General features: G+C 41.4%; 1 protein-coding gene across 1 annotated transcript; it reads right to left on the bottom strand.

Annotated features, from left to right (window-relative positions):
- Window positions 1-843: 843 nt before the first annotated feature.
- On the bottom strand, window positions 844-10,589 carry LOC118398956 (metaxin-1-like). The gene is made up of 5 exons (XM_052471851.1): window positions 10,581-10,589; window positions 10,301-10,370; window positions 9,133-9,218; window positions 4,270-4,346; window positions 844-4,130 (listed from the first exon to the last, which is right to left on the bottom strand). The coding sequence occupies exons 1-5, from the start codon at window positions 10,587-10,589 to the stop codon at window positions 3,881-3,883; spliced, it is 492 nt and encodes a 163-aa protein (XP_052327811.1). The 3' UTR covers window positions 844-3,880.
- Between the last annotated feature and the right edge of the window lie 6,453 nt (window positions 10,590-17,042).

Below are 17,042 nucleotides of genomic sequence, written 5' to 3'. Positions count from 1 at the left end.
GCTTGTCAATCAAATAGAAGTTTTACTGCCTTTACTGACAGTTTGCATAGCCTAATGATAAACTGGCAATTAGAAGACTGCTTACTTGTACATGACTGCAATCACACTGCATGTTTTATTATGGTGCAATGAGTCAGTTTCATTTGTGTGCATAATACTTGTTTCCTTCCCTTACCAAAAAAAAATGTTTTGAAACTGCAGTAAAAGTGCAGTAATTTTCAGTGGACTCTGCAGTGGTATTTTGGACATACTGCATTCTAATTGCAGTTATACTGCACTCTGACTGCAATATTTTTTGTAAGGGTTAAGCTCTCATAAATAAGGGATATTCACAGCACCATTTTATAAAAAAAAGATTCCCACAGGATTGAATTGACAATCCTACTAGACCAGAGCAAACAGCCACATTTGACCCTTGACAACATCTGGTATGACCTGCCAGCGTCTTCCAGAATGATCTTGTGCATTTATGAACATTTGTTTTTATTGTCTCTTGGCCTAAGTACCACTGCTGAGATGATGTCATGGCTTTGGGTTTAATCCTTCAGATTATACTTTTCTTTTCTGAAATAAAGTGGTTGCAGATTGATTCTTGAGAGACTGTTTAACCTAAAGTATAATTAGTGTGATTGATCTAATCCATATATGTCTCATTGGCAATGTTTTGGCCTGCATTGTACAACATGGCAACACAGACAGGTCAGAAGGTTCCTGTCGAGACAAAACATATGGTGGAAATAATATCCCGCTCCTCGTAATAGTTGCCTCAAATGTAGATCATCATAGAACACACAAACATTGTTGTCAGTTGGAGACATTTATCAGCATATTATTGAGTGTATGTATTTCATTCTTTATATGCAACCTCAGAAGAGCAAGAACCAGGGCTTGATCAGGAGAGTGTAACGTAACATAACATTCAGATATAAATGTTTTGTGGAGACAATATATTGTCTGCCCTGTAGACTATAACGCATTGTGTCTGATGCTCTATTTATGACTTTTCTATACTACATTAACAAAAGTATGTGGACAACTGCTCGTCGAACATCTCATTCCAAAATCATGGGCATTAATTAGTGAGGTCGGGCAATAATATGGAGTTAGTCCCCCCTTTGCCTCCACTCTTCTGGGAAGGCTTTTTTTAGATGTTGGAACATTGCTGCGGGGACTTGCTTCCATTCAGCCACAAGAGCATTGGTGAGGTTGGGCGATTAGGCCTGGCTCGCAGTCAGTGTTCCAATGCCTCCCAAAGGTGTTCAATCGGGTTGAGGTCAGGGCTCTGTACAGGCAGGTTCAAGTTCTTCCACATCGATCTTGACAAACCATTTCTGTACGGACCTCGCTTTGTTCACCGGGGCATGGTCATGCTGAACCAGGAAAGGCGTTCCCCAAACTGTTGCCACAAAGTTGGAAGCACAGAATTGTCTAGCATGTCATTGTATGCTGTGTGTAAAGATTACCCTTTACTGGAACTAAGAAGCCTGAACCTTGAAAAACAGCCCCAGACCATTATTCCCCCTCCACCACATTTTACAGTTGGCCCTATGCATTCTGGAAGGTAGCGTTCTCCTGGCATCCGCCAAACCCGATTGGTCCTTCGGACTGCCAGATGGTGAAGCGTGATTCATCACTCCAGAGAACGCGTTTCCACTGCTCCAGAGTCCAATGGCGGCAAACTTTACACCACTCCAGCTGACGCTTGGCATTGCACATGATGATCTTAGGCTTGTGTGCGTGCGGCTGCTCGGCCATGGAAACCCATTTCATGAAGCTCCTGACGAAAAGTTATTGTGCTGGCCTTGCTTCCAGAGGCAGTTTGGAACTTGGTAGTGAGTGTTGCAACCGAGGACAGACAATGTTTACACGCTATGCGTTTCAACACTCAGTGGTCCCGTTCTGTGAGCTTGTGTGGCCTACCACTTAGCAGCTGAGCTGTTGTTGCTCCAAGATGTTTCCACTTCACAAGAACAGCACTTACAGTTGACTGGGGCAGCTCTAGCAGGGCAGAAATTTGACAAATTGACTTGTTGGAAAGGTGGAATCCTGAGCTCTTCAGTCAGGCAATTCTACTGCCAATGTTTGTCTATGGAGATTGCAAGGATGTGTGCTCGACCTGTCAGGAACGGGTGTGGCTGTAATAGCCCAATCCACTAATTTAAAGGGTGTCCACATACTTTTCTTGTGTAGTGTATCTATAATAGATGCGTAAAAGAGTTCAATTGAACACAGACTGTGGGTTATAGAAGGACGCCAAATTGGCGCACACTGAACAAATCTGATCTAACAAAGTGAATATTAATCAAATCCGTCATGATTTATGTGTTGTAACAGGCCCACATTGTGTATACTAAAGTCAGATTTTTATATATTTGGCTGTTTTCGCTGCATAACATTAATATAAGTAGTCCCTTTTCAGGTTTAGAAGAAGTGACTGCTAAATGCTAACTCCCGTTCATATAAACTGGTAGCATAGCTAGCATAGACAAATCGGTGGTGGTATTCAAAGTCGTTTTTAACTGTAATGCAGTTGTTTGGTCATGATGACATGAACATATATTGGGGTTGACATCCATACAAGCATTGTACTCCGATTTTTACCTCAACATAGTGCAATATACCATAAACAATAGCCTAAATGTAGGCTAATTTTGCTGGGGGCAATGAGGAGATTTGGGATCTTTACCCCACGGCATCTTTCCCCCATGTAGTTCCATGGCATTTCCATTGTTTTGATGCGTTCTATTGACCTCTTTACCACATCTATGTTCTGTACGTTTTATGCCACTGAAAACTCAGAGTGATCCGTTCTCACAGAAAGGAGAATTATGACAAGAATTCATTCTGTTCCACTCAGTGCTCTTCCATCTTACAGTCTACTAGTTAATTGCATAGTGCTGGGAAGCAGAGCTGTACAGCATCATTATTTCTCAATACCAAACCGTATGCATGTTTTCTATAAGTCACCTTTCTTTGGGTGATCGTTAAAAAGAATACTGCGTTCGTGAAACAGAAACATTCTCTGTGTTACCTTAAAGTCCCCTTGGAAGAATAACTTCCAGGTAATATATCTGCTCTACTGCATAATTCTGTCGAATATGTTTTCCATTGTGATTTTAGGGGTAAAAAAGAAAAGGCATACTTTCTTCATAATTCTTCAATTATATCAAAAACTCACTTGAAGATTCTGAGACAAGAAATGGTATGCCTTCCTGGGATGTCAAGAAAACAAAAATCAAGCCCCAATAAAGGAGACAGCCCAACTAGGGCATGTTGGTGGATGCTAAGAGGGGTCTGTTCTGACAAAGGATTATCGTGCATTGTGGGGGATTGAGATTTTTGAGGAATGTAATACCTGTTCCCTTATTGCAGTACACAGAATAAATCAGAGAACGTCCATTTTCCCTTCACAACGTCTCCTTGTCCCTAGTCCCATACAGAGCCAGTACTGCTCATTCCTCTTCTTCCTCCTTGATGTGGTGGGGTCCCACTAGCGCTGCCTGCGGTCAGATGTGCTGGATGCTGACGATCCCCATCAAAATGGCATAGCCCAGCATGGAGCCCATGGTGAACAGGTTTTGGTTGCGTTGTTTATGGGGCTCGTTGTCAAAGTCACTACCATCCGAATAGACTCACACCTGGGATGAGTGTCAAAAGGGAAGAAAGCATGAAGTCTCTGCACATAGCGTATCAGAACAAAACCAGTTTTTGCAATTGATTGTTAATACAGTTAGAGTTTTCAGTGTTTTGGAGTTGAGTACCACACTGCTGGACTAGGTACTCAAGATCAGTACGTCTCAACTCTGGTTCTCGAGTAATTCCAAACAGTCCAGCTTTTTGATACAACCAGTCAACCAATCACCCACTTGACAAGTTAAAATCAGGTGTGTTTGCCCTGTGCTACAACAAAAGTGACTGTACTGTTGCGGATACTACTCGAAGAACGGAGTTGAGAAATAATACTCCAGAGAACTTCGCCCTCTGAGGGGAAATAGAGGACCAGGCCGTTGGTGCAGTAGTGCCGCAGGTTGTCCTGGGAGTTGAGGTGTTGGTGGAGTTTCCCAGTAGGCAGCTTCACCTTCAGCAGGGGGACGAGGTGACCGAACACATAGGCATCCAAAGAGGATGGGCTGGGGAGACAATCCACAAAGTGGCTCCATCACGGCAGTATGGCTTTTGAACTTGGCCGAAGTTCACATAATTTGCTTCGCATGCAATTTAGCAAAAACATTTAACATAATTGGCATTTTCTGCACAGCAGCCACTTACGAATCCCTGAAGAAGAACTTGTGTAAGCCCAGGCGGTGAGAGAGCAGGTTCATGCACTCCGGCACGTCATGGTAAAGCTGTGGAGGGGATCCAAAGCACCCAGACAACAGTCAGCATGGACATACAGAAGCATTCTCAGCCTGAACAGCTGTATTTGCATTTATGAAAAAGGTCATCAGCAAGCAAGTGCACATGGAGCTTATTTATGACCCATCCCTCAATGAAGCCAGAACATGGTTATGTGTACAGTTAGTTAAACTAGGGATGGGCAACTCCGGTTCCCCCCAAGGACCGGAGTTGCCTATCCCCCAGTTACAAAACCGAGTCAATGCACATGTTGATATAGCATAACAAATAAAATAAAACCATTTTTATGGTGAGATCTTTGAGAACAATACACCTTTATTATTCCCCCCCCCCCCCGGAACCACCTCACTAATTATTCCTGAACGTGGTTTCCAAGGAGATGAACCGCCTGACCCAATTACCACGTGTTGTGAAAACACAGACTGTTTTGGCTTTTTTTCAATTACCATGAACTACCCTCTCCACGTCAGGGTACCAAAGAGGCAATCCAGGGGCCTCTCTTTGGTAATCGCTAGCTGCTATTTACAATGTGGACTACTTTGATGATAGTCCATCCATAGACTTGGCCGTATAACCCTTATCATTTCACATCTTATTATCATCTCATGTTTCACCTCCTTTCTCTGTGCTTCTCAAGACACTCTTTCATCACTCCCCTCCATCTCTTATTTCTCACTGTCTGAATGATCAACTCTTTGTTCCTCTCTTTTGCATCACCCTCCTCTTCTTTACCTTTCATCTCCTCCCTCCGATTGGTCGATCACCAAGGCATTTTCTATTTCTTATTTGTTTCGGGTGAGAGGCAGCCTCACTGCTGCTCCCTCCCTCCCCTCAGACTGACCATCAGATGCAGGCCATCAGTCAAGTAAAACAAATAAGCTAATTATTATGCTCACTTAGCTGTGCCTCAATTAATACAAAAAAGTATCTATTACCAGTGTGATCATATGCCAAAATTGTTGAACTATAATTTCAAAATGGTCTGAGAAGAACAACAGTGACAGGTAATTCAAGCACAGCCAATATGCTGTGGGCTAATTGTGTGCCGCCTCATGGGTCTCCCGATCACGGCCGATATAATGTATTGGGCCTATAAGAAAATCTGTGCGGTAGATCTCAGCTTGCATTGGTGACCACTGGCTAGAGCAACTAGATACAACAAATGATGATCAAAAGGCACTTCATAGATCCAACACAAGAATGAAGATCAAATGCACCTTTTTTCGATACGGACCTGTGAATTAAGAGGACAGGACCACCCTGACTTTCCAACAGTTGATCCTTTTGTTGAAAATAACTTCAATTGCTAGGACTGCTATTTTGAAATCGAGATGTTTGACGACATGATGCATGCAATTGAACCAGGGGCACAACAGTATTTAACCTGACCATCTTGGGGTCCCATTTCCCTAATCGTAAGGCCATACTGTTGTTTTATTCCCAGAGGCTCGGTGCAGATGCAAGGGGTCACCCCAGGTGTCGTCAAAGATACCGGAGACTCTTCTGCTTGTTTCTAGATGCAACTCCATCCACCCTGAGACACAATGTCTGTCGCCCGTTTCATTACTGCCCTCTTTTACACAGGATGCCAGATGCTTTTATACACGAAATGCGGCACAGGTTGGTCATGGTAAACTTATGAGGATTCTCCACAGGGCCCAAAGAGTAAACACAGGCAAGCCATGTCCGTCCCTGAGCCTTGTTCTAATGTTCATACGAGCCTACTACTAAGAATACATGCCCGATATATTGATGCACACTAAGTGCTATGCTAGAATGGAAATTGGAACATGGCCAGTAAGCTTGGTACTATAGCTGCTAATCAATGCTCAATTAAGCTTCAAACGTTTTGAAGGCTTCAAAGGCTTTGACGATGAATGCCTACTTCCCCTTTAACCTTAAGCTGAGTATAAGTCAAATATTTCACAGTTCTAAAGAATATTTCACAATAGCTTACTTTTCTTGTAATGTTGAGAGAGAAATAGCATTACCAAGACAGAACCTAGCATTTAACCTTGCCCATGGAAGGTCATGCCAGGCGAAAGCATTTAGAAAGCATATCTATTAGGAGTGGGTCAGACAGAGTTTCTTTTAGCTTTTTCAATGACTTGAAAGCGTTCCTGAATCCACAGGGGTATCTGATCCGACTCCTCCCCCTGGCACAGACTAAAAGAGCAGAAACCTTTGATATTTTTTTTATCATCAACCTCCACCGAAAGGCGATAATGGGAATGTTCAAATGTGGGGATGTTTTTTATTTGTCTGTGTGTTAGGGTTAGGGTACTTTAGCATGATCTGCTACACCATAGCCACCCTTTTACTTCTCTCTTCTTTTTCTCTGTTCTACATGGTATGTGAAAAGAGAAAAATAATCCATTAACTGTCTTCTTTTTCGTTCCTCCATCGCCCTCTCCACAGGCAGAAGTTATCTCACCAATGCAGGCAGCAGTTTCTCCTCCAGTAGGAGCCAGAGTGTCTGCCCCTCCCTTAGCTGAGAGGTCATAGTCAGCATTGTATTTCTGAAAGGCAGGACAGTCAGCCACTTAGTTTAGATATTGGGATATCAGGTCCTAGATGAGAGCATGGATGCATGGTCCCCCTTACAAAAGAGTCAATAGAATTCACTAGGAAAAAAAGGCATTGCAAAAGTTAAACTTCTGGTGAAAAGGCCTTTACAAAGCTCAAAGAGTTTGAAGAATGTGCTCAACATCCACTGAAGTAGCTAGCAAGTTTACTAGATAGCTACAGTAGAGTGGAGACTGCTGAGGGGAAGGCGGATCATAAGAATGGCTGGAACGGAGCCTATGGAATGGCATCAAACATGTTTGATACCATTTCACTCATGCTGCTCCAGCCATTACCACAAGCCTGTCCTCCCCAATTAAGGTGCCACCAACCGCCTGTGCTCCAGTAGTTGCCTTGGTAACCAAAAGGACAGACTGGCTAGTTTAGCTAGCCAAACCATCAGTCCTAGCTTGCCATAATGAAAATCAAATTCAACAATGCCAATAAGGTTTTCAACTTGGCTTTTGAAAGTACAGAAGCTCATTAGAACATGCAATAATGAACTAGAGCCGTTGAATTCTACCGTGCTGATACACCATGCGTTATAGGGAAATAATGCACGCTCTAGAATGCCCTTCAAGCTAATCAGAAACAAGTATTCAACAATGCCATGGTATAAGAAGTTTTAAAACAGTGAAAACCAACTGTAATCTTTAAGAGAAAAGTGCTGCCAGTTTATTCTGTAGTGTAAATTTGAGCACTAAAGTTTGAGCACTGTTGTCAACATAAAGCAACCACAAACCATCTATTAAAAACCTTGTTACCAAAAGAAAGACCATGGCAATCATCAGTGTCAATAAACGGAAGGATCCTAGAATGACACCTTAACTTACCCCTCATCGTTTGTCCACTTCCTCTACACATGGACCCTTTGCCAGGACTCATTAACCATAAACCTCTTTGCCAAGACGCATAACTGTCAAACCGCTTCCGTAAGCCACAATAACTATAAAACACTTTGCCAAGACCCAAGACTAAACTAAATGCCATGACCCTGACTTGCACACTCATTTCCAATGAAGTTTTATATTGTCATTGTCCGAAGAAAAGTATAATGAAAGCAATTGAAAGCAGTCATTAATTTATAAATACTGTGAATACTAAGGCCAATATAAGTGTTTGAAAACACCATTTGAATTTGAACGCTGGCCTTTTCCTATGGTGAAATATCTGCTCTTTTTTTGCTGTTGTGAAAAAACAAACTTTTCTTAGGACTCCAATGAGACGGTCCCAATTCAATCCCTACCCCTCCACCCTGGCCCTAACCCCTCAATCTGTAAGGTGGAAGCAATATGGTGGACGATTACCACAACACTGCTAAATTGTTGCACAATCTGAGAGATATACTACAAAGCAGGATCAATGAGTTAACTTTGAGAAAGAACCAAAAATAACTATTGATTGATTTCTGAAAGCTAAACTTAGATGTGTTTTGTTGAGTTCTCTTATTTTCAAATGTCTTTTTACTGTTGTTTTATTTCTTTACTTACCAACACACACACACACACACACACACACACACACACACACACACACACACACACACACACACACACACACACACACACACACACACACACACACACACACACACACTCCCCCCCCCCTTTTTTAAATTATTGATATATTTATTTATTTATTTGATTTTTCTCCGCACTATTGGTTAGAGCCTGTAAGTAAGCATTTCACTGTAAGCTCTACACCTGTTGTATTCGGCGCACGTGACAAATAAACTTTGATTTGATTTGATTTCAGGTGAACACAACAACTAAATAACTAGTACCCAACCCAACTATGGATGAGGATGTCTTCTAGAGATTCATAATTACCATGTAGTCACTGGAGCTCAAGAAATCCCTTCTGAAACCAAGTTGTGCCTTGGCAAAATAGGATTTATTCTGCATGCCCAGAATATATAACCAAGAGAAAATCCCTTGGGGCCAAAAGCATTACACATTGGACATCAGTTCCTGACTATGACGATCCCTACAAATGGCTCTGGATATCAGTCACCTGTTTCTTAGAACAGTTTAGTGTTACATAAACACACATCTGTTTCCTACAGAACAGCTCCTAATTTGGAAGGGCATGGTTACCCACATGTTTCCTGTGTAAAGGGATGGGGGGGTGGAGGGAGAGGCTGTCTTTCACCTGTTTAGTATTAATCTCCCCTGTGGGAAGGGGAAGAGACATGGTGGGAATAGGACTCACCTGTTTTCTAAGGTGAATGATGACATTACTGGGTTTGGAAAGACTACCAATACTTTCCTCTGTGGTCTTCAGTGCCGGCAAGGTACCTGAAACGAGGGACCAGAACAGTCAGCCCAAAGGGCGCTTTCAAGATCGTCTTTATTGCATTCGTGCTGAGGAGATTATCAGACCTTACAACACCTGGAAAAGTGTTTAACATCTCAGCAACCACATTAATATGACATAGAGATCTTCTAAGATGCGTAGTGAGATTGCAAAGAAAACGACCAAAACCGTAACCATTATAACCACAGACTCGTCTGAACCCCCTGTGGCGTGAAGAAGACAGGAGGCTACAGCCAAAATGGGCTGGAACACAAAGGAGGTTGTATTGGGAGAATTAAGAATGTCAGGTGCTTGCGAACCTTTTGGTGCTTGCAGATGTTTTGTTACCCCACGACCTGTGAACCCTGTTCTACTCTAGTGAGAAGAGGGGGAAAGTGAGAGCTTCCTGTCCTCATATATCAAACCATCGCTCTCTATGTTCCTCAGGGTGAGTGAACGCAGACTGTGAAGTAAAGCTATGTTCTACTCAGGTGATGTGTGACCCAGTGACTGTATGACCTGTGACCCTTTACTGAGTTCAGTGAGGAGGGAAAGGTCTGATTTCCTTTTCTTCTCCCCCTTTACTCAGAAGAGTGTAAAGTCGGGTTCACGAAGGGCAAGTTCATTCCAAAAAAAGGCATGGTGAGTACAAGGGCTGGGAATTGCCAGGGACCTTACAATACAGTATTGTGATTCTCCTGATTCTATAGTATTGCGATTCGATTGCGATTTAATGTTCCAAACATATTGCTCACTGCTGCAGAGAGACGAGAGAGGATGAGAAAATTACTTTAGATCTGTCATGGAAATAAAAGTGATGAAAACATGTTGGATCACTATTTAAAGAAGATGGAGAACAAGCTGAAAAGGATCAAAAATAGTGGCATTTTGGCGCAGGTACAGCCGACTAGCGCTAGCTAACTCTACCTAGCAGAAAAAAATTGAATCTATACTTGGAGTCAAAGTATTGACATGATATCATCCAAAATAATACTGTGAATTGTAACTGTATACATTTTTTCCCCCATTACTGGTGAGTACCTATATCATAACATAACATAGCAGTTCCCTGGATTGGAATTACCTGTGGGATTTCTCCAGAGGTTGGTGATCTTGTGGACTTTGAGTGGAGCGCCAGGAAACTTGGCATAGGCCTAAAAGAAAGAAAAAGATATGGATGAGAAACGGATGAGAAAAGAGTTTCCAATAAAGGTGTCATGACTCCATATAATAATAATATATGCCATTTAGCAGACACTTTTATCCAAAGCGACTTACAGTAATGCCGGCATACATTTTACATATTGGTGGCCTCAGGAATCAAAACCACAACCCTGGCGGTGGAAGCGCCATGCTCTACCAACCCGAGCCATACAGGACCACAATAATACTTTGGTGCCTCCTACTTTATGACAGCGAAACGCCTCGTTTACCAAAGAGATTCTTATCCAGCAAGAAAATCACCAGATCACACTGACAGAAATTACGTCTTTGGAACTGAAGAGAGGTGCTTGACTCTTTTCCTACCAAATAACTCATTACCTTCTGAAAAGTCAGTGAGTGATAAAACAACACAATGGCTCCTTCAAAGACAGCTATTTTTAGGAAGACTCAAAAGGCAGGAATATCCAGGATTATCATGCCTTAACAAGACAAATGTGTACTGGCCTTATGCTGACAGGGGAAGTGTCTGAATTCTTCTATTTTTACTCAGTTTTAAGTTAAACCCTGGGATATGTCAGGCCAACAAAATGAAACAACCAACCTGTGCTCCCTAAATTCTGCCTACGTGTAGGCCTAGGCTAGGCCTCTTGAAAGTTGAGGAGGGGGGGGAATACATTCAATATATGAAAACAAAAACATCAATCATCGCTTTGGCACGAAGTAGGCTAAAATTAGTTTCCCTTACTGGGCTAAATTACATGCAGCTTGGTGGTGGTGGTAGTGGTAGGGGGGAAGAGAAAGGAGAGGGGTGACAAGGCCCTAGGTTGTCTTTCTGAGTTTCAAACTCCCCATTTTCTGAACATGCCAGAAAACCACAGTTAAAAAACATTAAACACAGATACCCTCACCCGGGACTGTTTGCAAATTCCGCTGAGGATTGAGGCATTCTGTGGCGAGACGAGGGACAAGCTCAGAGCGCTTTATAAATCATCCTCGTTTTTGGGTGTCTGCAGGGATGGAGTGGAATGCATAGTCTATTTCAAATAGAGAGGGCATTAAAAACCTACAGAACACTAAACAAACAAAATACAAGCCAAGTACGCTAGCCTCAACTTGGCCCAAATTTCAAATTTATTTTGAAATTCATCTTTGAAACGTTCCAAACAAGGGCCTGAACATGGCCAACAGCATACTACAAATAGCCTAGTTTTATCCATAACTGAGTTACTGGAAGGAGCTAGCCTAGAGTAGGATATACAATAAAGTATGTCAACATTAAAGGTAGGCTATGCCTGGATAATTACAAAATCATTGACTTTACCAAAATTCCCGGGTTTTACATGAATCTTGGTTATTCCTGGAATCAGGAGAGAAAATAAGTACAACACCTGGGAATATTAGGAAGGTTACTGGAATGTTGCAACTTTATATACTTTTATCGTTAAGTAAAAAACAAGTCGCTGGAAAGTCAAAGAAGACAGCAGCTAGACCAGAACATTGGTACTCAGCCAGATGGATGTGTATACAAGAAAATGACCTTTAACCCTCCCACAAGAGCATTAGCTGTAGTGCACCCCTCCCTCCCTCCCTCAGAATATGCCATGGCCTCTGTGTGTGAGTGTAGTTGTAATAGTAGAGAAGGCTCAGGACATTGTGGCTACTACCATACGTTAGAAACCATACTCCACCCCTCTCGGGTGTGGGTTCAGTAATGGGAGACCCCACTTTGTTGCAGACGAGAATGAAAACCATTACATTTTTGTGTTTCCTTCCCTCTGGGTTTTGCAAAACGCTTTTACATCCCCTTTCCTGTAGACAAATGCTATTTGCCAGCTGAAGCGTGTCTGGCTAGAGGGACACGAAAGAAATGTTCAGGTTTAGATCACTAACCTAGTTACCTAAGTGATTAAACAGAAGCTGACATGAACACAGTTCATGAACATGGTTTGAACTACTTTGGATTATGCCATAGCTGCTCGAGATAGAGAGAGAGAGATGAGATCGTCATCTGTGGTCTGTGCTGTTTAGATACAACTCATGGAAGTTGAGAAAGCTTGACAAGCATTCAGGTTTTTAGACCCCCTAAAAATACATGTCAAGGAGGGAGCCACAGTAATTGTGAGAGGCCTTTATGGGTCGGCAGGACATTTCTTTGTGGCTCCCAATCACATCTTCTCATTTCTTTGTTTGAACTTATGCACTGGTGCCATGGCAACCAAGTAGGTATGGGGCATGTTATCAAGATAACTCTAGTAAGGATTTTTACCCATACTCAAGACCAGTCTTGAGTCCAGTCTCGAGACCACGTATTGAGCACATATTGAGTCTCTCGGTCCTGATACATTTGTTACTCAGTCTTGACTGAGACCATAATTTATTTCCCGAGACCAGCCACTACCAGCAGGAGTAAAAAAAAACTCTGAATAATCATTCCATTCAGACATCGCATAAAAGTGCTTTTCGCCAGGCCAAACACTGTATATACATTCTTGAAACATGAGTATATCTTATCGCCTACTGAAACCTGTGATTCCTACTTTACTCATAACATAACTTTACTTTCATGAAAAAATATCCTGAAAACTTTGCGCAATTTCCTTGACTCGCTGGTAGGGAAGAGTGGGGGAAATTGTTGGAAAGTTGTGCGCTCACTATTAGTAAAGGTCAGGCTGGGAAATTGTAATTGTATATGAATTTATTATAGAGACATGTTTGGGCAGTTGCAAACCTATTGGACTTAGGCCTCCAGTGTGTGTCAGGCTTGTGATGCTGAAAGGACAGCAGCCGTAATACCAGCGAACTCATGTAGGACAGTGCAATTTTTACTTACAAAAAAACATTGTAGTCAGAGTGCAGTATAACTGAAATACTGCATCTAAATATTTATGTTATCTTCCCCTTTCTTGGCTTTGCTCAAGTTTCTTTGAACCCCTCTCGTGGTGGTGATGGTTGCACGCTGTTTAGACAGCTGCACTGGGCGGTGAGATAATCCATGCTGGGGAATTGAAAACAGGCCAGCCAGGGTCCAAAGCAAGTCCCGATAACACCAACAAAAGTGGGAGCCGGTCCCTTTCCATGTGCCACCATTCACAATGACATCAGCATTAATTGTGTGTTAGATGAGCAGAAATTGAATTAGGATTTAGAATAATTTAATAGGATCTCTATGTCAACAGCCCTCTGATGTTCACTGCAGTAATTAACCATATGAATTACCCTATGCCAAATACAGAGCAAACACTAGGCTAACCCTTAATGGTTTAAACAGTCAATGATCTCAAACAAACACCATCTGGTAATCATGGTCACGAAATACCCTAGTGTTTACTCTGTCCATAAATATTTTAGTGTATGACCTCAGATAATTGTATTTTTAGTTAGTAGCAGTAAATCAATCTAAACAAAAAGTCAACGCTATTTTAAATAATGTTAATATTTCACTTCACAAATGAATGCATATTGTGGACTGGATATTGCAGTGGCCACTGATCAGCCAATATATTCTCATTCGGTGAGGTTTTCATGGCAGTTGGCGTCCAATATGTTGCATTACCACTACCAACTGAACGGGAGTATAAATCCATTATACGTTGTGATACAAAATTGAAAAAGGAAAAAATAATTAGTCTGCCAACCCAATGTCCCCTCAAAAACATGTTGACACTGAGCAAATTTCAGGTCTGCTAAACTTAAACTTGAACTGTGAAAATTCTGTGCAACTTTCAGCGCGCGTTTACTGTGAACACTGAGGCTGTATCCGCTTTAAGCTACAGTTTTAACAGTGGCCATGTAGGCTATTGTGGCTATTTGATCATAATGTAGGTCTACCAGAGTGGCCTACCATCAAAAACAATTGAGTAAATGGATCCCATTCAACATGGAAATAGCTGTTCTATCATTCAGCCTACAGTAGCAGCCAATGTGTGGTGTTCAATGTAGGCCTACATTCCAGGAGACTTTTGAAAGAAAAACGTGCAGCGCTTGATATTAGCCTGTTCATCATTCAGACGTGATGTGTGATGTAAGAAACCACTTTACAACATAAAATGCATTATTATTCCCATTATTACAGAAAATCAGACAAATTATGCTACCCTCTGCCTGCTGGCTACTCAAAATACAACACTGCCCATTTAAGACAAAAAATGTTTTTTTTACCTGACTCGCTTTCCAATGACGTCTAGAAATGTACACATTTTGTGCTCTTGTGGGAAGCAATCACCCCCTATTACTGACAACAAATGATGTCATAAGATGAATGCACCAATTTGTAAGTCGCTCTGGATAAGAGCGTCTGCTAATTGACTTAAATGTAAATGTAAATCTATAACTTAGCTAATAACTCAATAACTAGCAAAGGATATGAACGAAATGTACACGTGTCTACATGCAGCTCTCGCTGTGATCTCAAACCAAGTGCATCTATTCACGACTGCTCATGCTGTATACACAGTCCAGTTCAAAGTAAATGGCACAGATCCATATATGGCAAAGGTCTATTTGCGTATAGGCCTACTGCAGCTCTGATTGTTTATGCCGCACTGGTCTGTGTAGAGTATGGGCTGAATATCAAGAGACAATGCAATAGATGCATTCTGCCTACAACAAAGTGTCTTAAATAGTTTGTTTTGTTTCGGTATTTTGCATTGAAAGTGGTTAAAACCTGTTTGGGATAGGGGGCAGCATTTTCACGTTTGGATGAAAAGCGTGCCCAAAGTAAACTGCCTGCTACTCAGTCCCAGTTACTAATATATGTATATCATTAGTAGATTTGGATAGAATACACTCTGAAGTTTCTAAAACTGCTTGGATTATGTCTGTGAGTATAACAGAACTCATACGGCAGGCAAAAACCTGATAAAAATCCAACCAGGAAGTGGGAAATCTGAAGTTTGTAGTTTTTCAACTCATTGCCGATCCAATATACAGTGTCTATAGGGTCAAATTGCACTTCCTAAGGCTTCCACTATATGTCAACAGTCTTTAGAACCTTGTTTGATGCTTCTACTGTGAAGGAGGGGGGAATGGGAGCTGAATGAGTCAGAGGTCTGCCAGAGTGGCATGAGCTGATCACGCGCGTTCAAGTGAGAGGTAGCTTGCGTTCCATTGCAATTCTTCCAGACAAAGGAATTCTCCGGTTGGAACATTATTGAATTATTGAAGATTTGTGATAAAAGCATCCTAAAGATTGATTCTACACTTTGTTTGACATGTTTCTACGAACTGTAAAATGACTTTTCTTCTGAACTTTCGCCTGGACTTGCCCGTGCGTCGTGAGTTTGGATTCGTGAACTGAACACGCTAACAAAAGGAGGTATTTGGACATAAATGATGGACTTTATCGAACAAATCAAACATTCCTGGGAGTGAATTCTGATGAAGATCATCAAAGGTAAGTGAATATTTGTAATGTTATTTCTGACTTTGTTAACTCCACAACATGGCGGATATCTGTATGGCTTGTTTTGTTGTCTGAGCGCTGTACTCAGATTATTGCATGGTTTGCTTTTTCCGTAAAGTTTTTTTGAAATCTGTCACAACGGTTGCATTAAGGAGAAGTATATCTCTAATTCTGTGCATAACACTTGTATCTTATATTAAAGTTTATGATGACTATTTCTGTAAATTGATGTGGCTCTCTGCAAAATCACCGGATGTTTTTGGATATAAATATGCACTTTATCGAACAAAACATAGATGTATTGTGTAACATGAAGTCCTATGAGTGTCATCTGATGAAGATCATCAAAGGTTAGTGATTAATTGTATCTCTATTTCTGCTTTTTGTGACTCCTCTCTTTGGCTGGAAAATGGATGTATGTGTTTTTGTGACTAGGCTCTGACCTAAAATAATCATATGTTGTGCTTTCGCTGTAAAGCCTTTTTTGAAATCGGACACAATGGGTAGATTAACAAGACGTTAAGCTTTAATTTACTGTATTGCACTTGTGAATGTATGAAAGTGAAATATTTCCCAAAAATATTTTTGCGGAATGTTGTTGAGGGGTTCTGCTAGCCATAACAGTTATTGTGTTGATTCGATCGCAATTGCCACAGTAAAGGGAAACGTTGATAGTGTTAACAGGGAAAACCCTAGAACAGTGGTCACCAACCTTTTCTGAGTCAAGATCACTTTAAGTCAAAATTCAAGCTGAGATCTACCGCTCAGATATGATTTTAACATGACTGAAAACATTAACATGAACCATTAACCAAATAAAAACAGTACTGTAGCAATGAGGTTTGTTCAGTAAGCTATAGGCCCAATACATTATCAACACATATTGACTTTGCTTGAATTACCCTGCCAATGCATTGTTGTTAGAGCCATTTAAAAATATATATATTTCCAAATTAGAGGTAGACTATATGTACACATCAGTAACAGATCCATTGTTGTATTACTTGTGAAGCACAGCTGAATGAGCATACATTTAAATCATTAGCTTTTTATTTGTATTTTACTGGGCTGATGGTGCCTGCATCTGATGGTCAGTCTCAGTGGAGGGAGAGAGCAGCTGACTGAGGGTCTGCCTCTCAACATCCTCCGCTCTCCCTTTCCTCCACTTACACTGACCAAAAATAACACATCTTCATGATGATTTTGAAACTCAAGTCGCACTGCATAATTTATGCCGCATGCACAAATTCATGTTTTTTTA

The sequence above is a fragment of the Oncorhynchus keta genome, chromosome 20, assembly GCF_023373465.1.
Source record: "Oncorhynchus keta strain PuntledgeMale-10-30-2019 chromosome 20, Oket_V2, whole genome shotgun sequence".
NCBI lineage: Eukaryota > Metazoa > Chordata > Actinopteri > Salmoniformes > Salmonidae > Oncorhynchus > Oncorhynchus keta.
Note: the sequence above shows the minus strand (reverse complement) of the source record. Positions and strands in the feature narration are given on the sequence as shown.